This window comes from Vombatus ursinus, unplaced genomic scaffold (genome assembly GCF_900497805.2).
Source record: "Vombatus ursinus unplaced genomic scaffold, bare-nosed wombat genome assembly UNPS02014816.1, whole genome shotgun sequence".
Classification (NCBI taxonomy): Eukaryota; Metazoa; Chordata; class Mammalia; order Diprotodontia; family Vombatidae; genus Vombatus; species Vombatus ursinus.
In genome coordinates this window covers 6,327,518-6,355,116 of record NW_020954594.1, presented here as the reverse complement: position 1 = coordinate 6,355,116, position 27,599 = coordinate 6,327,518, and the positions used below count along the sequence as shown (strand labels likewise).

General features: G+C 43.0%; 1 protein-coding gene across 3 annotated transcripts; it reads left to right on the top strand.

Annotated features, from left to right (window-relative positions):
- The first annotated feature begins 387 nt into the window (after window positions 1-387).
- On the top strand, window positions 388-27,278 carry NLRX1 (NLR family member X1). 3 transcript variants are annotated; one of them, XM_027835587.1, is made up of 10 exons: window positions 388-545; window positions 2,068-2,207; window positions 4,954-5,020; window positions 5,383-5,471; window positions 7,918-8,537; window positions 9,731-10,552; window positions 12,403-12,998; window positions 13,514-13,600; window positions 25,418-25,669; window positions 26,317-27,278. In XM_027835587.1, exons 2-10 carry the CDS (start codon window positions 2,138-2,140, stop codon window positions 26,636-26,638), a joined length of 2,925 nt encoding a protein of 974 aa, XP_027691388.1. In that variant the 5' UTR covers window positions 388-545; window positions 2,068-2,137; the 3' UTR covers window positions 26,639-27,278. The 3 variants fall into 3 exon arrangements, with proteins under 3 accessions (XP_027691388.1, XP_027691387.1, XP_027691386.1); XM_027835586.1 differs by lacking the exon at window positions 388-545 and adding an exon at window positions 1,245-1,367; XM_027835585.1 differs by lacking the exons at window positions 388-545; window positions 2,068-2,207 and adding an exon at window positions 4,016-4,335.
- Window positions 27,279-27,599: the final 321 nt, after the last annotated feature.

The window sequence follows — 27,599 nt, the reverse complement described above, 5'->3', positions numbered from 1 at the left end:
CAGAGTGAAACAACTAGTAAGTGTCAGAGCTGGGATTGTAGAACTCTTTTTGCTTTCTACTGCAAAATGGGAGGGATGATACATTAAATAAATTCACTTTGGGAAGGGCTACTATAGTGGCAGGCCATGGGTTCCTGATGGAGTAGGACCCTGAAAGCGGTAGAGATGCCTACAGCAAACAGCCTCTTTCACAATTGAGGGCTGGCTCTCTCCATGAGCTCTTCTTGTATTGCATAGCACTGTGGTTGAGTGAGTGTGAGTGTGTAAGTATAGATTGAGTTCCAGCTGTGGGTGGTGGGTGGCTCCCTTTCTTCAGCTTACGTGGGCTCTGGGTGTGTCAGCACTTGAGCTTTATGCTGGCACACTATTGGGGGGTACCAAGGAGCAGGAAGCCCTGAGGGCTGAGTTTAGTCACTGCTGGGTGGGGAAGGTCAGACCAGAGCAGTTGGGGGAGTAATTTGGGGGTAGGAGCAGCTTCCCCTAACCCTCCTCCTATGCCTGGTTACATAGCCAGGCCTAAAGAGCCAGACACACATGGAGCTCAGGTAAGTCCACTAATCTGGGGCCTGGGATGTTTGAGTCTGTAAGCACGCTGGCACAGGGCTAGGCAGATCAGAAAGAGACAGCAGATCACCCTAGTCCTTCCTTCTTGATTGCACTCTTGTATGGAGTGATATGGATTGCTGCTGGGGGTCCCAGAAAACTGGATTCCAGCCTTAGGCAAGTTAAGGTGTTGAACTAGAACCAAAGGAGAGGAGGGACTGTAGAGCACGGTTCTCAGAGACAAGGAAATAATGCCCCCCACCCCACCCCACCCCACCCCACCCCACCCCAGTGATGTGCAGGCTAGAAGCCTTGATAGCCCTCCCCTCTCTCCTCCTTAGCTGTAGGGGCAGTTTCAAATTGATGGTGAGATGTCGGGGAGGAGGGTCAGCTTACTCAGCTTCCAGGGAAGGACTGACTTGAGGACGAGGAAGGGGGGGTGTTACCTCATTGGCATGAGCACCAGTGCCAGCAGGTGCTCTCCCCCCAACTCTATCCACCCTTCTTATCTCTTTATTTACACCTGAAGGGGCCATCGACTCATTACTTAATTGGGCAAGGGCTAGGGAGGGTGGAACTTTCCTCTGGTTCCCATCTACTGTTAGAGGAGGAACCGTGGTTGGTCTGGGCTGGGCTGGGCTGGACTCCCGACTGCCTATCTTGGTAGTGGAGGCGGGGAGGGGAGGGAGCTGGCCAGGAAGTCTTCCCTCGGCTCTGAGAAGCAAGGGACTGTGGGAGCTCTCAACCCGGGAGTTTGCGGCACCGGGTCTGGGGCTTAGCTATCCCCAACCTAGGGGCTGCTCCCTGAGGCTGGGCAGCAGCTGGTAAAGCCTTTATTCTATTCATCTCCCTCCTCCCCAACTCTCCATTCCCTGCGCTTTTCCCTTCTCTCCCCTCTGTCCCTCAGGGGCATGGTCCTGCACTGAGGATTCAGGAAGTGGGGGTACAGTTTGGGGGCAGTGCCGGGCTTGGGGGTTGGGGGCAGTCACAAGCCATGAAAGAGGCTGGGCAAGGTTGGCATTTTCCAGTGTAAGGGAGGCAGGGACCTTTGGAGTCTGTTTGAAGCCTGGGCATGGTGGGAAGCTCTTTATTTTTAGAAGCTGGAGAAGTCCCTTGAGAGGACAACTTGGGGCCGAGCACAGTGCACATTGGCTGCCGGGACACTACCCTTGCAGCCTTCATTCCTTCCCATTCTTTTTAGAAGTATAACAGGAACGGGACGGGGGTCCTCATCCTGGGTCGCTTCTGTGACCTTCTGGCCTGGCTTATGATTCTTAGAATAATTTTTCTTGGACTCCAAGGTCCTTTTAGGTTCCTACTCCAAGCATCCATCCAGCATTCTCAGCCTGATGCCTCCTCTAGTCCAGTTGGAGCTCAGAGCTTTCTGAGAAGGATCCTTGATTTAGGACAAAGGGAGTAAAGTCCTCCTTAGAGGGCAATGGGGGAGGTGGTTCCTTAGTGGCTGGGACAGAGAGGTTAGTGGGTTTGGAGAGACTCCAGCAGTCAGAGATGCTGTCCTTACAGGTCTGGGGAGCTGGAGGAGGATGGAATGTGGGGCTGAGTCTCCCTGGCTCTGACTAACCCCCCCCCCACCATGCAGTGGCGAAGTCACTTGCCCTGGACCTCTTGGGGCAGAAATTTGAGGGGTCCGTTTTGGCCACCAGGTGAGCAGAAAGTGGGGGGTTTTGTTCTTCAGTCTGGGATATCTTCATGCCTGTCCCATCCCTTCTGTAGGATCTGGAGGCTGCCCCCCCCCCAAAAAAAAATAAAATCAAAGACCAGAGGCCTGAATCTCAAGGTCAGCTAGTCTTTACTGCCACTGACAAACTGAGTCATTTTGGACAAAACATTTAATCTCTCTGGGCCTCAGTTTCCTTATCTATAAAGGAAGGAAGTTGGACTGTATGACCTCTGTGATCCATTTCAGTTCTGACATTCAACTTCGGTACCATTTAATTCAACAGGCCTGCTATGTTTGAGTCACTGGGCTAGGCAGATGGAGATACAAAGGCCAAGATGAAACGGTTCCCAAAGACATTCTATTTTGGGGAAATAATAGGTGCACAGATAAGTAAATACAAAATAAATGTAAAGTACATACAAAGTAAGGTCAGCCAGGTGGTGCAGTGTTAGAGTGCTGGGCCTGGAGCCAGGAAGACTCATCTTCTTGATTCAAATCTGGCCTCAGATACTTACCAGCTGTGTGACACTGGGCAAGTCACTTAACCCTGTTTGCCTCAGTTTCCTCATCTGTAAGATGAGCAGGAGAAGGAAATGGCAGACCACTCCAGTATCTTTGCCAAGAAAACCCCAAATGGGGTCACGAAGAGTCAGACACGACTGAAAAACAACTGAACAACAACATACAAAGTAATTTTGGTGGGGGAAGGCACTAGTAGCTAGGGGATTCCTGATAGGCTTCTCGTAGGAGGTGGCGTCTGAGCTGAGCATTGAAGAAAGCTAGAGATTTTATGAAACTGTAGTGAAGAGGCAGTGTATTCGAGGCATGGGAGGGCAGCGTAGGCAAAGGCCTAGAGGTGGGAGATGGAACAGCAAGGAGTCCAGTTTCACTGAAACATAGAATGAATGAAGAAGAGTAATAAGCTTGAAAAGGTAGGTGGGAGCCGGATAACAAAGGGCCAACTGGAGGAATTTTTATTTTATTATTTCTTTTCTTTACTTTTTTTTTTCCCTAGGCAGTGGGGTTAAGTGTCTTGCCCAGGGTCACACAGCTAGGAAGTGGATTTGAACTCAGGTCCTCCTGACTCCAGGGCTGATGCTGTATCCACTTCACCACCTAACTGCCTCTTAGAGGGGTTTTTAATTTATCTGAAAGAGAAGGAGCCTTTAAACACACTTTTTTTTTTTGAGGTAATCAGGGTTAAGTGACTTGCCCAGGGTCACACAGCTAGGGAGTGTCAAGTGTCTGAGGTTGGATTTGAACTCAGGTCCTCCTGACTCCAGAGCTGGTGCTCTATCCACTGTGCCACCTAGCTGCCCCTAAACACACTTATTTTGAACTTTATAGTTACCAACAAACATGAACATTTCCATTTATGAGCAAGGACAGAGAAAGAGGATTTCATATGCAACCATGAATCTGCCATGTATAGCTTTGTTTGTTTTTAGGTAATTGGGGTTAAACGACTTGCCCAGGGTCACAAGGCAAGTGTCTGAGGCTGAATTTGAACTCAGGGTCTTCTGACTCCAGGTCTGCCACTATATCCACTGTGCCACCTAGTTGCCCCATATAGCTTGGTTTTTAAAAATTATACATCAGCCTTAACATGATAGAACCAGCATTACCCATCTTAATTGTCCTCTTTTGAACTTTCTTCTCCTGTGTATTTTTATGTGTTTCATTAGTTTTCTCCTCCTTTTTTTTCTTTGTATCACCATCATCTTCCCCTAAAGCACTCCTCCTCCTCCTCCAGTAAAAGCCCCTCCTAGTAACTGTCAGCTCTGAAAACAAATGACCAAAGAGCTCACAGAGATCATAGGCAAAAATCCTTCTTTATTCCATTGGAGGAGGGAAACTAGATAGATGTGCCGGGGTCTGCTCTGAGACCTACTCAGGAGACCTCCTGCAGTGAGGCTGAGCCTTGATACATATAGTAGTGGCAATGCATAGAGCTGTAGCTGAGGCAGAGACAATAACAGCAACAATGAGGCAAGTTTGATTCGGAGCAGGAATGTGGTCCAGACAAGCAAGTGCTTATCCAAGCTCAGGGACTACCTGGGGCTGGTGTGAAACAATTCTGGGATTTAGCTGCCGCAAAGTTCATCCGGAGGGTGAGTGCAAAGAATTTTTGTTATGCCAAGCTCAAGGCACAGCTTGCTTTCTGGGCCTTAGCTCTGGAAAACAGGGTGTCTTCTAATAGTGAAAAGAGAGGGGTGGTCTTTGCATGGGGATCCTGACATAAAAATAGTGAAAAAAAAAGAAATTTACATTCTATGGGTGGATCTGAAATATGTATCTCCTTTTGTACCTCTAGTCATTACCCATTTGCCAAAAGGTGGGAAGCATGCTTTATCCTGTCTTCTGGCATTAAGATTGGTCATTATATTGACCAGAGTTTCCAAGCCTTTCAAAGTTGTGCTTTGCAATGTCGTAGTTTACATGAATTGTTCTCCTTTTCTGCTCACTTCCCTCTGCATCAGTTCATACAAGTCTTTCCAGGTTTCTCTGAATCCATCCAAGAGGGTGCTTGAGAAGTATCAGTTTGCCAGAGGTGTGGAGGACAGACTGGAGAAGGGAGTGATTCTAGGGCCTAGGTCTCCTGTCTGAGTTTCCATTTCTCTGGGCCATTAAGGGATGTTGTTGGGTAGAATGGGATTAGGATTGGAGGGTCGTTGATGGCTTGGGTAAGAATAAAGTGTGATATCGTTTTCTTCTTTTGCTCTTTACAGGTAATGGCCGATTCCTCCTCCACTGGAGTCAGCCCCTCGAAGCCTGCTCTGCTGATTTGCCCTTCAGGTTAGTTCTCAGGAAAAAGTGGTCCCCACATTTCTCTCAATGCCTTGACTCTCCCTCCCACTTACTTTCAGGCTCCAATTCCATTTACTTGACTATCTCACTCTGCCTTTGTCTTTCTTTGCCCTAGTTCTTGTTATTTTAGCACCTATCCCTTCAAATCCTATCCTACTAGTTCTTATTCTCTCAGCCCTTAACTCCTCTCCCCATTACAGCGTTTCTTATCCTCCCTATTTCTAGCTCTCTCTGTCTCTGCACTACCAATTCCCCGTCTTCCATTTTCTCTCTCCACACATACTGTAGTTCTTTTCTTTGGTTGGGAATGAAGGACCTCAGATCTTGTCTCACTCTTTCTTTGTTCTTAGGGCTTTCATCCGACACCAAGGAAGTTCTGTTGCTGGCACAGCTCCCCCAGGGAGGCATGGGCAACTATTCCGAAGCATCTCAGCTATGGGTAAGTAATTGGTGATGTAGGTCAGTTTTCAGGAGACTACCGTGCTTGGGGTACAAAGGAAGAAGGCTGCAATGTTAGCAGCATCCATCCATCCATCCATCCATCTATCCATTCATTCCATAAAATGACTACTTGCAATGTTCTATGTGAGATACAATGGAGCATAAGACATGGTCCCTTCCCTCAGAGAACTTCCATTTTCTTTTTTTTTTTATTAATTTATTTTGATTTATCAACAATCACTCCCATGAGCTTTTGAGTTTAAAATTTTTCTTCCCTTCCCTCCCCACTTCCCTTCCCAAGATAGCGTGCGATTTGATGTAGGCTATACATACACATTCCTATTAAACATATTTTCACATTAGTGATGTTAGAACTTTCATTTTAATAGTGAGTGACATGTAAATAAATAAGTTGAATGCAAATAATACAGAGGTGAATTTAACAAATGCCATGAGAATAGTATAAACAAAGTGGTATGTGACTAATGTGCCTTGAATATACCCTTCATTATTTCTCTTCCAGACCAAAAACCTTCAATGGCTCCCAACTAACTCAAGCCCTTGACCTGGGCCTTCATGTTAATCCATGTTTATTCAGCATCTACTCTCTTCATGAGAGGCAGCCTTGTGTAGTGGATAGGGGGCTAGAGTTGGAATTCTGAATACATGGGCTCAAATCTGCCTCTGACATACTAGCTGTTGACCATGGACTTGAGCTCTCAATGACCCAGGCAACTCTCCCTGCCTATGAATTACTGAAAAGTCACTAATCTACACCAACCAGAGCCGTACAAAAACAAATGTTCTGTTTGACAAATGTAAAGACTTAAGATTTGGAGATAAGAATTCATTATTTGATAAAAAGTGTTGGGAAAACTGGAAAACAGGTAGAAACTGGGCATAGACCAATATCTTCCACCATTTACCAAGATAAGGTCAAAATGGATACATGACCTAGATATAAAGAGAAATTTTACAAAATGAATGTTATTTTGACTATTATAAATCCCAAATTAACTATAAAAGACCTATGAAGAAAGATGCTATCTGCATCCAGAGAAAGAACTGATAAATAGAAGCATGTATATAATAATTTTACATATATATACCTATTCGTGTCTAATGGTAGCCATCTCTAGGGTGAGAGAAAAAGTTTACATGATAATTTTGTTGCATATTTGAAAGGAATAGCAAATTGTGCATAGTAGATTTGCAGTTTCATGTACAATCTTTTTTTTGGTAATTTTTTTTATTTTCAACTTAAATACAAAATGAGAAAAGAAAAAAAAAACATTGCCATGTACACAGAAGACCATAAGAGAGGATTCAATATAAAACAATAAATTTCCATATCAAGAAAACCTATGTAATAAATACTACACATTGTTTTCAAAGCTGCCCAGCTTTTCTTTGCTTCCTTGTTTGTTTTCTTTTGTTCTTTGCTGTGCACTTTTTACTTAATTTTTTCTCTTCCTTTCCCCCTCCACTCTAAAGAAGGCTCTAATTAAGCATGCATATATATACACGTGCATAGGTATCTATAAACATACACATATATACACATATACACTCATACACATATGTGTAAGATCCTACTATGCTTATTTCCTCCAATCATCTGTTTCTCTGAAGGTGGATAGCATCTTCCATAAGTCCAAGTCTTTCCATGTTTTTCTAAATCAAATAGCTCATCATTTCCTACACAGCAATATTCCAACCCAATCACATCCTGTCTAACAGATTGTCTATGAAAGTTTTTTTTCCCCTAATTTTCTGCATTCCTTCTATTCTTGGCTACATTGGTTTTATTTATACAAGAAAATTTTAATTTAAAATAATTGAAATTATCCTTTTTATACTTATAATCATCTTTTAAATTGTACTATGTTATGGAAATGCTTGTTTTATTACGTAAATTTATAATTTGTTATATAATTCATTATTAATCATTATTTATTTTATATTTTATATCATTTATTAATATTTATATCATTATATTATTATTTATAAATTGAATTTATTCCATAATTTCCATAATATTTAGCCCATAATTTATTCCATAAATTAAAAATAAAATAAAAAAGCACAACAAATATCAAACTGTATGTACGGTACCATACTAGACCCAGGACATCTTAGACTCTTGACTGATTCCCCACTCCCCATCCTAGATGCCTCTCTCCTGATTGATCCTGTAGTTCCCTTAATCTCCCTAGTTTTTCTCTTACCCACTGACACCTCTCATGACTTGGGTCCCTCAAGTCCTTCAGTGATCCACCCTGAATCCTCTTTCTAGCTTGCTTGATTCTCCCACCTGGTCCAAGTACCTGTCCTGACTCCTTAGATACACTGGCACCCCTCCTGACTCCCCATGGCACCTTCCTCCAGGTTCCCTGGTGCCTTTTCTATCTTTCCTGGCCATCTTTTCCCTATCTCTTCACCAGAATCAGTCCATTGGTACCGCCGAAGCCTAGCTGAGTGGTTCATTCGGTTGCCACGGGAGGAACGCCAGTTTGGGCCAACATTTTCCCTGGACACGGGCCACGTGGACCCCGTAATCCGTGAAAGCACCCCTGATGAGCTGCTGCGCCCACCTGCTGAACCCACCCTGGCACACCCACTTCCTCTGGTGGAGCGCCATCCACTGTCTCTGCCCCAGCTCTTTGACCCTGATGCGTGTGGGCGACGAGTACAAACAGTGGTGTTGTATGGAACGGTGGGTACAGGCAAGAGCACCCTGGTTAGGAAAATGGTACTGGACTGGTGTCATGGGCGGCTGCCCAGCTTTGAGTTGGTCATTCCTTTCTCCTGTGAGGACTTGTCTGCCCCAGGTCCCACACCCATCTCCTTGTACCACATGGTGACTAGCCGGTACCCCCCTCTGAAAGAAGTGCTACCCCTGCTGGACAAGGCTGGGCCCCGGCTACTGTTTGTGCTCCATGGCATGGAGCGGTTGAACCTGGACTTCCGGATGGAGAGCACCGGGCTGCATGGTGATCCTGAAATGCCTGCGGTGCCCACCACCATCATTGTTAATCTGCTGCGCAAGTTCATGTTGCCTGAGGTAGGCAGTCACCACCCTCCCACCCTTTAAGTACTACAGCCACTAGGTGTCCGTGTCTTATTTCATCACTGTCCTTTACCTTCAGTCTTTGTGGTTTCTCTGGCCTTTGCCTCTCATATCCTAGCCCTCAGATCTATGATTTCCTCCCTCTTTCCTCTTTTTTATCCTACTCTTTCCTGGGCACATCCATTTCACTCTTCCTCTCTGGGCACCTTCTGTATTGAGTCCTTTGAACCAGAGGCTTGACAGAAAAAGAGAATTCAAGTGAAGAATGATGATAAATACAGTTTTTGAAAAAATTTTTTTTCAGTTAACAAGCATGTATTTTTTTTCTCCTTCCTACTCTCTTCTCCCACCCCCTTTACCTCCCACTAGGAAAAAAAAAAAGCCTTTGTAACAAATATACATAATCAAGCAAAAGAAATTCCTACTTTGACCATCCCCAGAAATGTATATTTTGTTTTACCTCTTGAGTCTATTACCTCTTGGTGCTAAATATGTTGAAAAGTTGACCCAGTGCTCCGCATTTTTCTGGCTTAACCATTTGATGTCTTGCACAAAGGGATATGCACACAGCCACGTGTGGGCTGAGTGGGGCTGACTAATTTAGTCTTGACTGAATTGAGGAGGGTACAGAGTTGAAAGACTCTGTAAAGTGTAACTTTCTCCGTAAAGAAAGGAGGATAGAACAATGCTTGGGCAGAGGGAGGCCTAGTTAATTTGGCATAGTGATCAAGTTGTGATTGAAACATTCTGGGAACAAGTACTGTAAGTTAAATAAGTGTTTTCCATTGTTTTGCCTAGGAACAGCCTTGTTTCCCATAGGAATGCATTTTTCAATAGTTCCTTCAGATTATCAATACCCACTCTACCCATAGACCTTTTTAGTTTTGTCAATTTTACTGTGAGCCTAACAAAAGAAGAAGTTTAGGGTCCTAACTCTAAAATGTTTGTGCAATCTTATTACATTGTGTTGTGACCTATCATATTGTATAGTATTGTGACCTTAAGCAAACCCTCTTCTTTGGACTGTACTTTCATCATCTTTAAATGAGGCATTTGCTTTAATGAGGGGTAAGCTTTAAGGTGTAAAGGTAGACAGAATTTCTGAGTTCTTAGGAAATAGGAGGAGGTAAAGAAACCTAATGGCTTAGCTCTGTTGTCATCCCTCCATCCCCCTGCCCTCTCTTTAGGCTAGCATCCTGGTGACCACCCGGGCCTCTGCGGTTGGTCGCATCCCCAGCAAGTACGTGGGTCGCTATGGGGAGATCTGTGGCTTCTCTGACACCAACTTGCAGAAGCTGTACTTCCAGCTCCGTCTCAACCAGCCTGACTGTGGACACAGCGCAAATGGAGTGGGCACCCCCATCACCCCAGCTCAGAGGGACAACCTGGTAGAAATGCTTTCCCGAAATCTGGAGGGGCATCACCAGATCGCTACTGCCTGCTTCTTGCCCTCCTACTGCTGGCTGGTGTGTGCCACCTTGTACTTCCTCCATGTATCCACACCTGTTGGGCAGACCCTGACTGGCATCTACACCAGTTTCCTGAGACTCAACTTTAGTGGGGAGATACTCGACAGCACTGATCCCTCTCGGACATCACTGATGGCCTACGCTGCTCGCACGATGGGTAAATTGGCCTATGAGGGTGTGGCATCTCGGAAAACCTACTTCTCTGAGAAGGATGTCCGGGAATGTCTAGAGTCTGGGGTGAAGACAGAAGAAGAGTTTCAGTTATTGCACGTCTTCCGCCGAGATGCCCTGCGGTTTTTCTTGGCACCTTGTGTGGAGTCAGGGAAGCATGGCACTTTTGTGTTCACAGTGCCTGCCATGCAGGAGTACTTAGCTGCCCTATATATTGTGTTGGGTGAACGCAAGACAGCCTGGCAGCGAGTGGGCAAGGAGGCGGCAGAGCTGGTGGGCAGAGTGGGTGAGGATGTCAGCCTGGTACTGAGTATCTTAACCAAGCTGCTGCCCCTCCGGGTGCTGCCCCTGCTTTTCAACCTACTCAAGGTAATAGCTCTGTCCTCCCACCCCACCCTCCCTCTTCTCTGTATTAGGACCCTATCCTTACATCCTGTCCTTCAGGAAAATAGTACTCCAGGCAGCCAGACTTGATTTCCTAAGGAGGTAGAAGAGGAAAAAGGAAGAATGGAAGGGAGGAAGGAACCCATAAAAGATTTTATTGTAGTTGTCTATCACCTAGAAAAAGGAATAATTGAATCTGAATTCAGTTTATCCCTAAATTTCACAAAATACCCTCTTGGGGGGGGCAATTGGGGATAAATGACTTGCCCAGGGTCACACAGCTAGTAAATTTCTGAGGTTAGATTTGAACTCAGGTCATCCTGACTCTAGGGCTGGTGCTCTATCCACTGCGCCACCTAGCTGCCCAAGACACCCTCTATTCTCACAGCTATGCTCTAATAGGTCCCATCATACCCTCCATTCTCCATCATACCCTCTCCAGCCAGGAGTGAAAATTTGTTTTTTTTTTTTACCACTATTATTTACTTTGTTTGACGAAGTTGGTAGCTATTTAGAAGTGGCCCCAGAAAAAAAAAAAAAAGAAGTAGCCCCAGAGTAGGTGGGAAGATTATTTGATTTAGAAACAGAGGATTTTGATTCAAATTCTAGCTCTAACACTTATTCGCTGATGAATCCAGACAAGTCTCAATTTCCTCTTCAGTAAAATGAAGAGGCTGGACGAAGGTCCTCTTTAGCTGTAAATGATCCAAGGGCCAGTGCTGAGTAGGATCCAAGCTTCAAATGGACCCTGGACACATGGAAAAAAGATAAAAGGGAGCAATATTGCTGGGGAAGAAGGATTAGAGGGTGAAGTAGGTGAGGTTGTGGAATGATTCAGTTTGGGAAAGAGAAGGTAGAGGGTAAGAACTTCCATAACTTAAATAAATAGGATTAATGTAAAATCTGAGAGATTCTTCACCTAGGAGAAAAAATTGTCCTATGATGGTGGTGGGAGGGATTGAGAGTAGACTTTAGGAGGGACTGGTTTCCAATAGCACCCTGTTTCCTAGTAATCATTGAACAAATTTGTCTATGTGGAGTATATGAAATATAAGATATGTTTTCTTCCTTGAAGATACTTATGACCTAGTTGGGTAGAGAAGACATTTAAGTCAAAGAACAGTGTGTAGAGCAATTTATTGGAAACTATCAGAAACCCAAAATTTAGATAAGACATGGTTTCTGTTCTCCTAAGAGCTTGTAGAGAGATATGCACAGATATTTCATAGGGCCATGAGAGTAGTATAAACAAAATGCTCTATGACTAATCTTTCTTAAATACATCCTTTATCATGTCACTCTCTGGATTGATGAAGTCTTTCCCTTGAGTGAGATAAAACCCCTCAGTGACTCCCCACACACACCAAGCCACATCCCTCTGCCTGGTCTTCATGTCCAGAAGCAATCGTGGAGAAGAAAAGATTGAGGGGAATGAATCTTTGAGGGACCCTCTGCGCAAGAGGCATTAGACTCCTTCTGTTTGGCCCCAGAGGGCACAGCTATGAGCAGCGGGTAGAAGGAGCAAAGAGGTAGCTGTTGGCACCAGAGCCCAGATTTTCATAATCTGAGGCCATTGCCCTTCCTGCTATACCATATAGCACAAGCTAATACAAAAAACAGAGATGATGTACTGGGGGGTACAAAACATGTGGGTGGGAAACTAAATAACAACATAAAACTATATACCCAACATAGAAGAGATTGTCACAAAGTGGCTCATGATAGAACATAGAATCAGTATGAACGAGGAGTTCAGAGAAGGGAGGGAGAGATGTGGAGGGGCTGGAATTATTAGAGAAGGCTTTACCAGCCGTTTCCCTTGCTTCCCTTTTCAGGTTGTGCCTCGGGTATTTGGACGGTGGGCAGGCAAAAGTCGAGAAGCAGTGGCCCAGGCCATGGTCCTGGAGATGTTTCGGGAGGAAGACTATTACAATGATGATGTGCTGGACCAGTTGGGAGCCAGCATCCTGGGGGTGGAGGGCCCACGGCGCCATCCCGACGAGCCACCTGATGACGAGGTTTTCGAACTCTTCCCCATGTTCATGGGTGGACTGCTTTCCTCCCGGAATCGTGTAGTGTTGGCTCAGCTGGGCTGTCCTATCAAGAACATGGATGCCCTGGAAAATGCCCAGGCTATTAAGAAGAAGTTGGTGAAATTGGGCCGTCAAGGCCTGCCTCCTTCAGAGCTTCTGGATCACCTTTTCTTTCACTATGAGTTTCAGAACCAGCACTTCTCGGCTGAGGTGCTCAGCTCCCTGCATCAGCTCAACTTGGCAGGTGTGCGCATGACGCCCCTTAAATGCTCTGTGGTGGCATCGGTACTGGGCAGTGGTACACACACCCTTGATGAGGTCAATTTGGCCTCCTGCCAGCTGGACCCTGCTGGACTGCACACACTCATGCCTGTCTTCTTGCGTGCCCGCAAGCTTGGGTGAGAAACTGCTGTGCTTCCTTGGCTGTACCCAACCTGGCAGAGAATTGCCAGGCAAGAGGAGAGACCATCCAGGACAGGGGATGAAGGGAGGAAAAAAGTAGTAACTGACTGGGTTCAAATCCTTTCTCTGCCATTTGTTACCTCTGTGACCTCTGTCAAGTAATTTTTCTCCAGATGTCAGTTTCTGCATCTGTAAAATGAGGATGTTGGCCTGGATGATCTCTAAGGTCCCCTCCAGATGACTGGGATCGTTGGGAGTGAGGGTGGGAAAGACAGAAGAAAATCTTAGGAAGAATCTTAGATATTGAAGAGGGATGTTGGGGAAGCAGAAGAGTGAAAGCCAAACTGGGGAAGTCAGACTGGCTGAGGAGATGAGAATAGGATGAGAAGAAATGTCAGGTAGAAGGCCAAAGGACTGGAGTGATGGCTAAGGCGAATGCTGTCTTTCTTGATGCTCCCCACCCCTGATCCTTCCGTCCTCATATTCACTGGGTCCCCTCTCTCTGCTCTAGCCTGCAGTTGAACGGTCTGGGCCCTGAAGCCTGTAAGGACATCCGAGACCTCCTTCTGCATGACCAATGCCAAGTCACTACCCTTCGGTGAGTGTGTTGAGGTCTACTAAGAGGCTGTGGGAAGGCTGGCTTTCTCTGGGCCCCGTTTCCTGGTCCCCTCCCCTTCAGTTCCTTAAGGATAGGGATTTTGTCAACATTCAGCAGACATTTATTAAATGCCTGCTAAGTGCTAGGTGCTGAGTACAGAGATTAAAATAACCCATTTATAGAGTGCTGTAGGGTCTATAGCATGTTTTCTCACAATCTTCTGTGTAGCTAGTACAAGTATCATCTCTATTTAACAAATAAGGAAGCTGAGGTCAAGAAAGGAGAAGAGGCTGGCCTAGGGTCAAATTCACATCCGTAACAGTCCAAATAAATATAATGTATATAATTAGGGATGCGATGGAGTGCAGTGGGAAGAACAATGGATTTGGAGTCATGGGCCTGGGGGCCATATCCAGGCTCTGCCACTTACAATCTTCTGATGTTAGATAAAAATCACTACACCTTGATGGGTCTCAGTTTCCAAGTCCATAAAATAAGGCAACTGTGCTTGTTGACTTCTTTTTTTGGAGGGCGGGGCTAGGCAATTGGGGTTAAGTGACTTGCCAAGGGTCACACAACTTGTAAGTGTCAAGCGTCTGAGGCTGGATTTGAACTCAGGTCCTCCTGACTCCAGGGCTGGTGCTCTATCCACTGCACCGCCTAGCTGCCCCTGCTTGTTGACTTCTAAGGTGTCTTTGAGGTCTAAATCTGTGATGTAAGAGTAGAGAGTGATGGAGGTGAAGGAAAGAACTAGGCTATTGCCCTAGGAAAATCTGAGTGTGGAAAGAACACTTTCAGCTAAGGAGATCAAAGAATGGTGTCTTAAACTCATTTTTGTGCCTTCCACCATCCTTAGGAAAACATCAATGGGTTAATTGCCCATGCTTTAGTTGTATGGAGGCAGTAGGGAAAGAGAACTTGTCAGAGGAGAAGGTGTCATCTTAAGGTGGAGACTGTGCTAAAAAACACACATGGGGGGGCTCATACATATGGCTGCTGGATTGAGTGAAATGACCAAGGAGAGAAAAGTTCAAGCTTCTGAGCATATTGATTTATTAAGCAATGCATGTCAATTGCATAACAAATCAGGACCAAGCCTCCTCAGCTTTGGCACTAGACCCCAAATACAGGCAGAAACAATTTTTTTTTAAACATTCATTAATTTATTTATTTTTAGTTTTCAACATTCATATCTACAAGATTTTGAGTTCCATATTTTCTCCCCATCTCATCCCTCCCCCAACCCCAAGACAGAGTGCATTCTAAATACCCTTTCCCCTAATCAGCTCTCCCTTCTATCTCTCCCCCCTCCTCCTCTTATCCCCTTCCTCTTCTATTTTCCTGTAGGGCAGGATAGATTTCTATACCCCATGGCCTGTATATCTTATTTCCCAGTTGCATGCGAAACAATTTTTAACATTTGTTTTTAAAACTTTGGGTTCCAAATTTTCTCCCTTCCTCTCTCCTCACCCACCCTCATTGAGAAGGCAAGCCACTCAACACAGGTTACACATGTGTAGTCATGCAAAACACTTCCATAGTAGTCAGGCTGTGGAAAACTAACTATATTTCCCTTCATTCTATCCTGTTCCCCCCCCCCACATTTATTGTATTCTCTCTTTTGACCCTGTCCCTCCTCAGAAGTGTCAAAACAAATTTTTAAGCATCAAAAGAAAACAATGAACAGAATATAAACCAGGATACAAGATTAGGTAATCTGATTTCTAATTGGAAGAAAGATTAGGGCCTTTCTGAATTGGGTGGAGAAGAGAAAACAGGAGCAATTTCTTGAAATCAGAAAAGAGATATCCCACTCTACCCCTCTCCCCCAAGTGTCTGTATTCAATCAAAGGAACAAGGAAACAGGAACTGATTGATCAGTATGGGGCCAGTTTTCAGATAAGACATATGGATTGCTTGAGATGTAGAATTGTGAGAAAACTCCTTGCATCATTCTTTGGATCTGACTGGGTTTCTGATCATCACCTGGGTCCCTAGTTAAGGGTCTCTAAGCAACAGGTAGAGGTGGTCCAGCTTCCCAGTCATGCAGGGCTTGGTTCAAACAATGCAATAAAGTTTTTTCACAAGACTGAAATTGGACTAGACCCATAATTGAATAGAAAGGGAACTAAGCTAGCTCCAAAATTAAGTCACAAAATGGAGTCAGTGTGGTTCACTCAATTCCCTTGCTTTGATTCTTGGGGGAGGGGCCATCCACCTCTCCCATGAATCACCTATAAGCCAAATCTATCAGGTTTTCATATATTCATAATCAGTATTACATGAATCAGGCTACAGATTAACAACTTTGAGGGTTTGCAATGGACTAATTTTGAAAGGGGAGATTTCATCAAGGTAACCAAGAAAACGCAGAAAACATAAATGCCATAAAACAAAAGGCCAAAGAAATACTACAATAATCATCAATATTAATTAACATCAAGCTCCCTTTGTCATAGTAACTCACTCCCAATCTCCATTTAATCAGTGCATTTTGACATCTTGAGTCCCAGATGTCCCATGTAGTTATCTGGTCCTTGGAAAATCTTCTCTTGGACATTAGGACTCATTCTCAGGGCAGCTCTGAAGTGGGCTCTGCTTCTTTGGTTCCAAATCACTTGTAGAGATTCCTAGGTAATTCAGTTAAAACTTACCAGTAACAAGACTCAGTATAATTTAGTACAACCTCTTAAATTTAGTTTTCCAGTAACTAGTTCATGTGGTAAAAACCAGTTAAGTCTCATGGAGCTATTAACAACAGAACTATAAGGAGAACATCAAATGAGGAACCTATAATTCACCTGAGACTCACTTCACTCAGCATCAGTTCATGTTTTTTCAGATTTTTTTGAAATCTGCCTGCTCATCATTTTTTATCGCACAATAGCATTTCATTCTATTCATATACCACAACTTGTTCAGCTATTCACCAATTGATGGGTATCCCCTTAATTTTCAATTCTTTGCCACCACATAGAGAGCTGTTATAAATATTTTTGTACATGTGAGTCCTTTTCCCATTTTTGTGATCTCTTTGGGATACAGACTTAGAAGTGGTATCTTCTCCAACATTTATCATTTTCCTTTTCTGTCATATTAGCGAATCTGATAGATGTGAGGTGGTAACTCAGAGTTGTTTTAATTTACATTTCTCTAATCAACAGTGATTTAGAGCATTTTTTCATATGACTATAGATAGTTTAATTTTTTCCTCTGAAAACTGCCTCTTCATATCCTTTGACCATTTATTAATTGGGGAAAGAGTTGTATTCTTACAAATTTGATTTAGTTCTCTATATATTTTAGAAATGAGGCCTTTATCAGAAACACTAGCTATAAAAATTGTTTCTCTTCTTTCTGCTTTCCTTCTTGTCTTGGTTGCATTGGTTTTATTTGTGCAAAACCTTTTTAATGTAATGTAATCAAAATGATCCATTTTGCATTTCATAATGTTCTCTGTCTCTTGTTTGGTCATAAATTCTTCCCTTCTCCATAGATCTGGCAGGTAAACTATTCCTTGCTTTCCTAATTTGCTTATGGTATCACCCTTTATGTCTAAATCATATACCCATTTTGATTTTATCTTGGTATAGGGTGTGAGATGTTGGTCTCTGCCTAGTTTCTGCCATACTGTTTTCCAGTTTTCCCAGCAGTTTTTGTCAAATAGTGAGTTCTTATCCCAGAAGCTGGAGTCTTTGGGTTTGTCAAACGGTAGGTTACTATAGTCAATGACTACTGTGTCTTGTGTACCTAATCTATTCCACTGATCCATCATTCTATTTCTTAGACAGTACCAAACAGTTTTGATGATTGCTGCTTTATAATATAGTTTTAGATCTGGTACGACCAGGCCACCTTCCTTTGCATTTTTTTATTAATTCCTGTGATGTTCTTGACCTTTTGCTCTTCCAGATGAATTTTCTTATTACTTTCTTCTAGCTCTAAAATAATTTTTGGTAGTTTGATTGGTATGGCACTGAATAAGTAAATTAATTTATGTAGAATTGTCATTTTTATTATATTACCTCAGCCTACCCATGGGCAATTGATATTTTTCCAGTTGTTTAGATTTGACTTTATATGTGTGAAAAGTGTTTTGTAATTGTGTTCATATAGTTCGTGGGTTTGTCTTGTCAAGTATGCTCCTAAATATTTTATATTGCCTATAGTTATTTCAAATGGAATTTTTCTTTCTCTTTCTTGCTGCTGGGCTTTGTTGGTAATGTATAGAAATGCTAATGATTTATTTCATATCCTGAGATTTTGCTAAAGTTGTTAATTATTTAAAGTAGTTTTTTAGCTGATTTTCTAAGATTCTCCAAATATACCATAATATCATCTACAAAGAGTGATAGTTTTGTTTTCTCATTGCCTATTCTAATTCCTTCAATTTCTTTTTCTTCTCTTATTGCTAAAGCTAGCATTTTAAATAAAATATTGAAAAGAAGAGGAAATAAAATAGTTAAGTACCCTTTATTAGAAAAGGAATTGGACAAGCCATCAGTGAACTCCCTAAGAAAAAATCTCCAGGGCCCGATGAATCTACAAGTGAATGCTACTAAATTCCAATACTATATAAACTATTTGGAAAAATAGGTGAAGGAGGGTTCCTCACAAATTCTTTTTATGACACAAATATGGTGCTGATACATAGATCACACTAAAACAATAGCTCTATCAGGAAAAATTCATCTAAGTGCTTTTAATTCCTGAAGCTTTCACAGAATTTAATTCTTATTTTTCGTTAAATTCTACAGAGTGGTACCTCAAAACTCACTAAGATATTTCCAAATATGCTAAGTTTCTCCCAAGTGCCTTATCAGATAGGACAAAGAGGAGGGGAGGAGTTCCTACAGTTACCCAAATCCCAGGAGTTCTCCCTTGCAATCTTAAAATGATTAATCTCCAAACTCCTTAATGATTAATTTCTAGTCTCTTTAATCTCCAAACCTCAAAAATCTACTAAGATTTTTTTTTAGCAGTTACCATAATTTGGAATCTCTAATTCATTTATAATGACACAAATTCCTACAAACCAGGAACAAGTTTTCCTTTCTTTGATTATCTGATTTTATTTTTGTAATCTCAATGTGCCTAAGGCTAAAAGTATTTTACTTAAAACCTTATCTCCTGCTAAAAGACTAAAATGGGAGTTAGTCTTGCTTCCTGGGATAGGGTTTGGTATCAGATTCCAGAAAGTGAGGGGGTAGTATGGGGTACTCAGAAGTATAGCACCTGTGGTGTAGGGGCTTGTCCAGTCCTTTTCAGGGCTGCTCCTCCACCTTTAATGCCCACCTGCTTCACCTAACTCTCGCCTGTCGCTCCAAGAAGCTGCAGCATGTGTAGCTGCCAGACTCAGGTAAACCATTTTGGCAGACAGTCTACACTGGTTGAGGGTTACTGATGGGCCTCAAACCCATCAGTGAGTTAGGGGGGTCTTTACCCCAACCATATGAAGACTTCATTTGGTGGAATGGGCAGATGAGTACAATGTGTTCCAATGGCCAGGAAGGTGGCACTGTGAGTGCTTAGAGCTTGGTCAGGCATCAAAGAAGCTAAGGTCATTGACTGCATCCTGGGCTATCACCAATAGTCTTGACTTTTGTCTTGCTATTGGACTTTGATGACTTAGGAAGAGAGAAGGAGGCTGACAACTTTGTGTAACTCTGCCTTGTTTAAATCTAATTCACTTGCAAGACAAGACATCACTGATGATGTCATTGGTCCTCTTCAAAAAGGAAGGACAAACAACAGAAAGGTAGGAGAACTGTTCTGAGGTAGCTAGGTGGCACAGTGGATAGAGCACTGGGCTTGGAGTCACCAAGACCTGAGTTTAAATCTAGTCTCAGAAACTTCTTAGTTGTATGACCTTGGGCAAGTAATGATCTCTATTTGTCACTGGATAAGGAAATGGCTAACCACTCCAATATCTTTGCCAAGCAAACCCCATGGACAAAGGTCCACATGGTCACCAAGAATCAGACACGACTGAAACCATTGAACAAGTAAGACAACAATAAAGGAGAACTGTTTCCGGTAAGCAACTTCATTAATCTTTTCTAGCTTTCTAAACTCTTTGGCTGCAGCTTTTTAGCAGTTTTCTGGATGTCCGCATTTTTCCCTTAGAAATCTTTCAAGGTAGAATTGACAAACAACACTAAACATGACACAAGACAAAGATTTTCCTGCATTCTACAAAGAAACAAAAACACAGACAAAACAATAAGACAAACCCATTCTTGCTTGCCTCTTTATGTCTTATTGAAAGTCTAATTTCAAAGCCTTTAACTTGCCACCAAATTTGGGATCCATATGGATTTTTATATATTTTAGCAGAATTCGAGATCTTTACCTTTTGGTCACCCCCTCCACCTCTATATGTGAAGTTTCAGGCCAACAAGAATTTCTCTAAGGGCACTCTTCTGGTCTCATGCCAAAATAAATTTTATCCAAGGGGGAATCCTTCGGTATTTTATTATTGCTAGAACTCATCTGCTTTCTTAAAGGAAGTAATCCTTCCCCAGCCTTCAGGGTAGGAGTAAATCATTCCCAGCATTGTGAAGGTAAACCTTTCCCAGCAGTTTTGGGGTAAACCTTATCTTAGCTCATAAGAATTTAAAATTGAGGAGGGGGAGTCTGACCTCCAGAGCAGTCTTCTGCAAAGAATTCCTTTGGTGAAAGATTAACTGAGTACTCTAGGGAGTTTTTCTGAAAGGCTGTCCTGGTGTCTGGAATTCTGTCTCTCCACCTAGCTCGACTCTGCCAAAAAACAAAAAACTGGCTTGTGGTTTGATTGAAATGATGAGGAAACAAAGGTTTGAGCTTCTGAGCATATCAGTTTATTAAGCAATGTATTCTGATTGCATAACAAATCAGGACCAAGCCTCCTCAGTTTTACCACTAAACCCCAAATACAGGCAGAGACAATTTTTTAAAGCATTAAAAGAAAACAATCAAGGGGATGTAAACCAAGATACAAGATAAGGTAATCTGATTTCTAATTGGAGGAAAGATTAGGGGCTTTCTGAGTTGGGTGGGGGAGACCAAACAGGAGCAATTCCCACTACGTCCTTCTCTCTCCCCCCCACCCCAAGTATCTGTATTCAATCAAAAGAATAAGGAAACAGTAACTGATTAACAAGCTTGGGACCAGTTTTCAGATAAGACATGTGGGTTGCTTGAGATATAGAATTGTGAGAAAACTCCTTGCATCAATCTTCGGGCTTGACTGGCTTTCTGGTTAGCATAACCTAGGTCCTTCTTTAAGGGTCTCTAAGCAACAGGTAGAGGTGGTCCAGCTTCCCAGCCGTTCAGGGCTTGGTTCAAACAATGTAGTAAAGTTTTTTCACAAGACAGAAACTGGACTAGGCCCATAATTGAATAGAAAGGGAACTAAGCTAGCTCCAAAATTAAGTCACAAAATAGAGTCAGTGTGGTTCACTCAATGCCCACAATTCCCTCATACATAGACACTCAGCACATGGTGGGGGACAAGGGAGGACTCTCACTGGCTAACTTTTTAAAAAAATATTCTTTTTCTTGGTTGGGCAATGGGGATTAAGTGACTTCCTCAGGGTCACACAGCTAGTAAGTGCTATGTGTCTGAGGCTGGATTTGAACTCAGGTCCTCTTGAATACAGGGCCGGTGCTCTATCCACTGTGCCACCTAGCTGCCCTATTTTTAAAATTAACTAAAATTTACTTTCTTTCCCTTCCACCTCTCACCTCTCCCTACTAAAAAGGAAAGAACAAAACTCTTGTAGCAAATATGCACAGTTGAGCAAAAACATTTTTTTCCACTACGCCATGTCCAAAAATATATATGTTTCAGTATGCACCCTGAATCTATTGCCTTTCTGTTAGGAGATGGGTAGCATGTTTTATCATGAGTTCTCTGGACTAGTTGGTTGTTGCGTTGATAAAAGTTCTAAAGTTTCTTAAAGTTGTTTACCTTTACAATATTATTATTCTAAAAATTATTTTCCTGGTTCTGTTCACTTTACTGTGCATCAGTTCATCCAAGTCTTCCAAGGGTTCTCTGAAACCTTTCATCAGTTCTTCTCGCACAATGGTATTCTATCACATACATATACCATAATTTTTTCACCCGTTCCTCAATTTATGGGCATCTCCTCATTTTTTAGTTCTTTGCCATCACAAAAAGAGTTGCTGTAAGTATTTTTGTACATAGGGATTCTTTTTCTCTTTCTTTAACCTCTTTGAGGTAGAAATCTACTAGTGGTATTTCTGGGTCAAAGGGTATGCACAATTTATTAACTTTGAGGGCATACTTCCAATTTGTTTTCCAGAATGGCTTGATTAGTCCATAGTTCTATCAACAGTACATTAATATGTATTTGGGGAATATTTAACAAAATAAAGAAAATATATATTTTAAAAAGCATATTAAAATACCTATTTCTAACAGCTCCACAAGAATTTGTTATTTTCCATATTTGTCAACTTCATTAATTTTATGAGTGTGAGGTGCATCCTGGAGAATGAATTCAAGTGGGCCTTAAGAAGCATTGCTAATAATAACTCTAGTGTAGGTGACAGAATTCCAGCTGAGCTATTAAAATTCTAAAAGATGATGCTGTTAAAGTGCTTTACTTAATATGCCAGCAAATTTGGAAAACTCAGCAGTGACCACTGGATTAGAAAAGATCAATTTACATCTCAATCCTAAAGAAGAGCAATGCCAAAGAATGTTCAAATTATTGAACAATTGCACTCATTTCACATGCCAGCAAGATTATGCTTAAGATTCTGCAAGCTAGGCTTCAGCAATACGTGAGTCTAGAATGACCAGAAGAACAGGCTGGTTTTTTTTTTCTTTTTTTATACGAGGCAATTGGGATAAGTGACTTGCTCAGGGTCACACAGTGACACAAGTGTTATGTGTCTGAGCCTGGATTCAAACTCAGGTCCTCCTGACTCCAGGGCTGGTACTCTATCCACTGTGCCATCGAGCTACCCCAAGCAGGCTGGTTTTTGAAGAGGCAGAGAACTAGAGACCAAATTGCCAACATGTGTTGGATTATGGAGAAAACAAGGAAGCTCCATAAAGACATCTACTTCTGCTTCATTGACTACACTAAAGCCTTTGACTGTGGGGATCACAACAAAATGGGGCAAGTCCTCAAAGAGAAGGGAGTACCAGATCATCCTACTTGCCTCTTAAGAAACTTCTATATAGGCCAAGAAGCAACAGTTAGAACCAAACATGGAACAACTGATTGGTTTAAGATCAGAAAAGGAGTATGACAAGGCTTTATCGTATCACCTTATTTATTTAACTTATATGTAGAGTACATCATGCAAAATGCCAGGCTAAATGAATCAAAAGCCAGAATTAGGGTTGCCAGAAGAAATATCAAAAACCTCAGATATATAGACAATACCACTCTGATGACAGAAAGTGAAAAAAATTAATAAGCCTCTTGATGAGAATAAGAGGAGAGTGTAAAAGCTGGCTTGAAGCTTAACATAAAACAAAACAAAACAAAAAACTAAGATCAATTGGTCCCATCACTTTTTGGCCAATAGAGAGAGAAGAAATGGAAGCAGGGTCAGATTTTATACTCTTGGGCTCAAAGATCACTGCAGACAGCGACTGCATGGAATTAAAAGATGCTTGCTCCTTGGAAGAAAATCTATGGCAAATCTGGACAGCATACTAAAAAGCAGAGACATTATGTATTGACAAAGGTCCACATAGTCAAAGTTATGGTTTTTCTAGTAGCAATGTATAGCTGTGAGAGCTGGGCTATAAGGAAAGCTGAGTGCCACAGGATCAATGTTTTCAAATTATGGTGCTGGAGAAGACTTTTGAGATTCCCTTAGACAGCAAGGAGATCAAATCAGTCAATACTTAAAGAATTAATTCAGGCTGTTCACTGGAAGGTCAAATACTAAAGCTGAAGCTTAAATGCTTTGGCCACATAATGAGAAGACAAAACTTATTGGAAAAGACCGTGATAACGGGAAAGATCGAAGGCAACAGGAGAAAGGGACAGCAGAGGATGAGATAGACAGATAATGTCATGGAAGCGATAAACATGAGCTTGGACAGACTTTGGGACGTAATGGAGGATAGAAGGGCCTAGTGTGCTATAATCATGAAGAGCTGGGCATGACTGAATAGCAAAGCTTTAGTATAGCATCTACTATGTGCCAAACAATGTGCTAAGTACTTTACAAATATTATCTCACTTGGTCCTCCAACAACCCTGGGAGGTAGGTGTTGTTATTATCCCCATTTTACAGTTTAGGAAACTGAGGCACAGAGGTTAAGTGACTTGCCCAGGATCACACAGCTAGTAAGTATCTGAAGCTAGATTTGAACTCAGGTCTTCCTGACTCCAGTTCTATTACTCTATCCACTATCACCTAGTTTATCCTCAGCTGAGACCTTTATTAGAGAGATTTGCTGCAAAGACTTTTCCCCAGTTACCTGATTCTCTTCTAATTTTAGCTGCATCTGCCTTCTCTCTACCATATGTATGTTGCACCTGACTCTTATGGCTTCTTCCATTGGTTTCCTCTTCAAAGCTGCTCTTAATGAATAAAGAAATCACTGTCTGGCAGGCAGCAGAGCCAAAGGACTCTGGAAATCGGAGGAAAAAAATGAGAGCCACCTGAACCAGATTAAAATGTAATTGAGAAATATTTAACAAAATAAATAAAAGTACAATAAAACATAGATAACATGACATTTTATGGCTAAATCAATATGCAACCTGCAAAGATCCTTATGTATGGATTAGTGGCTCTGGTTTCTATTTGAGTTTGACACCACTGGGGTAGTGGAAAGATCACTGGATCTGGAATCAAAGGACCTGGTTCAAATTCTGGTTGTGCTGTGTAGTGTCTATGTGATCATGAGCAAGCTGTTTCTTCTCCCCTGAGCCTCAGTTTCCTCATCTGTAAAATTAGATGGTTGAATTAAATCAAGGATTCTTACCTTATGATCTGTGAACTTGGTTTTAAAAAATAAATTTATAGCTACTTCAATATAAGTGGTTTTCTTTGTGATCTTATATATTTTGTTTTATGCATTTAAAACCATCATTTTGTATTTAATTTTTCCCACTTAATAGCATTTTATGTTTTTTCCAATTACATGTAAAGATAATTTTCAATATTCACTTTTATAAGATTTTGATTTCCAAATTTTTCTCCCTCCCCACCCCCTTCCCCAAGACTGCAAGCAATCTGATATGGGTTATACTTGTACAATCCTATTACAGCTATTTCCCTATTAGTCGTGTTGTGAAAGAAGAATCAGAACAAAAGGGAAAAATCACGAGAAAGAAAAAAAAAGAGAGAAAATGGTATGCTTCGATCTGCATTCAGACTCTAATTCTTTCTCTGGATGTGGACAGCATTTTCCGTCATGAGTCTTCTGGAATTGTCTTGGATCCTCGCATTGCTGAGAAGAGCTAAGTCTCTCAGTTGATAGTTGATCATTGCACAATGTTGCTGTAAAACCATCACTTTGAGAAGGGGTGCGTACGCTTCACCAGACTACCGCAAGGGTCCATTACGAAAAAATATTAACCTCTTGACTAGATGATCCCTCAGGCCTCTTCCAGCTCTAAATCCTGTGTTGCTAAACAGATTTCACCCGAATGACCATGTTATGGGAAGGGGAGAGCAGTTGTACTGCTAGCTCTGAACCCAACACACTTCTAGGGATGGCCCTGGTGTTGGTTCTCAGTAAATGTTGCGGACTGTGTGACCTCCCTTCCTTGGAATTCTGAGGCAGGAGGGGACATCAGTTTCTCACATCTCTCCTTCCTTCTCCTACTGCAGCCTCTCCAACAACCCACTCACGGCAGCAGGCCTGGCCCTCTTGGTAGAAGGGCTGAGTGGGAACACTTCTTTGACCCACCTGTCTCTGCTGCACACTGGGCTTGAGGATGAAGGCCTGGAGCTGCTGGCTACCCACCTGGAACGAAACCAGCAGCTTCGGGAGTTGAATGTGGCCTATAATGGAGCCGGTGACGCAGCAGCTCTTGGCCTGGCCAGGGCTGCCAGGGAACACCCTTCTCTGGAGCTGTTACAGTGAGTGATCATTCATTCCCTTCTTCCCCGAGTCTTGGGCCCAGCTTCCATCTTTTCAAGGTCAGATACTCGTCCCCCTTTCCTTGTTAGATCAGCTACCCTTGAGACCTACATGTGTAGAGGTTCCCCCTCAGTCTTCACATTTTTTTTTTTTTGGTGAGGTAATTGGGGTTAAGTGACTTGCCCTGAGTCACACAGCTAGTTAAGTGTTATGTGTCTGAGGTCTGATTTGAACTCAGGTCCTCCTGACTCCAGGGCCAGGGCTCCGTCCACTGCGCCACCTAGCTGCCCCTCTTCACATCTTTTGATTAAAGCCTGTAATTTAAACTCTACTGGTCCCTACTCAACCTTGACCCCTTTGTAACTGGTCCCAACCTTTCCTTCGTCCATTATTGCTTCTCTTAGGGTTGAGCTGCCCGGTTCCCACACTGGCTCTTGTCTCCATTGTGCCCTGTGGTTGGTCACTTCCTGCCCTTAAGCCACTACTGGCCACCATGCTCTCATCTCTAACTTCCAATGAAAGAGTCACTTCTCCCTTCTCCATTGCCTCTCATTGCCTTGCTGTCCTTTCTCCCTTATTATCTACGTTGCCTTTCCCACTGTGCCTCTTGATGGATCACCCCTTCTGTGCCCCCTTTCCTCACTAGCCTCTACTTCAACGAGCTGAGCCCAGAGGGCCGGAAGAAACTACGGGAGCTAGAAGGTGCTACCCCTGGAAGGGCCCGAGTAGTGGCATCGTTGACTGAAGGCACAGCTCTGTCGGAGCACTGGTCTGTGATCCTGGGTGAAATCCAGCGCAACTTGAACAGCTGGGAGCGAGGCCGCGTCCAGTGCCACCTATCAATGCTACTGCGAGACCTGGAAGACAGCCGGGGTGCCACCCTTAACCCTTGGCGCAAAGCCCAGCTGCTGCGGGTGGAGGGGGAAGTCAGATCTCTGCTGGAGCATTTAGGGGGCCCAGGGAGCTGAGGCAGGCATTAGGCACAGAGTTGTCCTAGTCATCAGCACCCACCCCCTTATCCTCTGTCAGCCTCTACTTATAGTGGTGGGGAGATCCTCCTCTGATTTGAGAGGGATTCTTTAGAACTTGGGAATGGTTACAACACTGCCTTGACATGTGCTCCCTAAACTCTGGTGAGTCCAGGTCACAGCCATGAAATCGTAGCTGTATTGGTGGGACTTGTTTGCTCTCATTTTGTTGGGGGAGGTGTATCAGCAATGGAGGAAGGTGGGCTCTTCCTTAGCATTTTAAGGGGCCAGGTCACTCCCTTCCACTCTCCCTGAGAATTAGGGTATGAAGGCCCCATCATCTCAGCCACCCCTACTTGATGTGGCCCAAGCTTGCCCCTTGTTCCTGGAGGGATCACTTACATTAGTTGTGAAGACACTGACCATCTACCTGCCCACACTGTCCCCTCCTCCTTCCTATGCCAGATCAAATCCTCTTTATGGATGCAAAGGGCGTCAGCAGATACCTTCTTCTTCCATTGATGCCTTCTCCTTATTTGCTTTACCCAGACTCACAACGATGTGCAAAGCTTGGTGGCTCCCAGAAGCAAGTGCCCTGATTTGCCGCCATTAAAAACAAAAACATATGTCTTCTATCTGATGCTGTGGTCTCTTCTTTCTTGGCAAAAATAAAAATAAAAAATAAAAAAACTGTATTGCTAGCTGAACCCAACATCCTCCCAGAGATTACCCTGGGGACAGTTCTTAGTAAATAACCAACTAAGCTCTGCTACTGACTGCATGGGCCCCCTTCTCCAGAGTTCTGGGGCAGGGGATAGCATCAGTTTCCCATATTTCTCTCTCCTTCTCCTACTGTCTCCAACAATCGGCTCAAAGCAGAGGGCCTGGCCCTGTTGGTGGGAGGGTTGAGCTAGCTCGTCTCTCTCCCTTCCTGTCTATTTTAGTTGTGAGTGGTTTCATG

Excerpts from the sequence above, each read along its gene's own strand:
- NLRX1 (XM_027835585.1), top strand. The coding sequence starts at position 4,236 with ATGTGGTCCAGACAAGCAAGTGCTTATCCAAGCTCAGGGACTACCTGG. Across the intron at positions 8,538-9,730 it reads GCAAGTTCATGTTGCCTGAG|GCTAGCATCCTGGTGACCAC; the intron begins GTAGGCAGTCAC and ends CCCTCTCTTTAG. Across the intron at positions 13,601-25,417 it reads TGCCAAGTCACTACCCTTCG|CCTCTCCAACAACCCACTCA; the intron begins GTGAGTGTGTTG and ends CTCCTACTGCAG.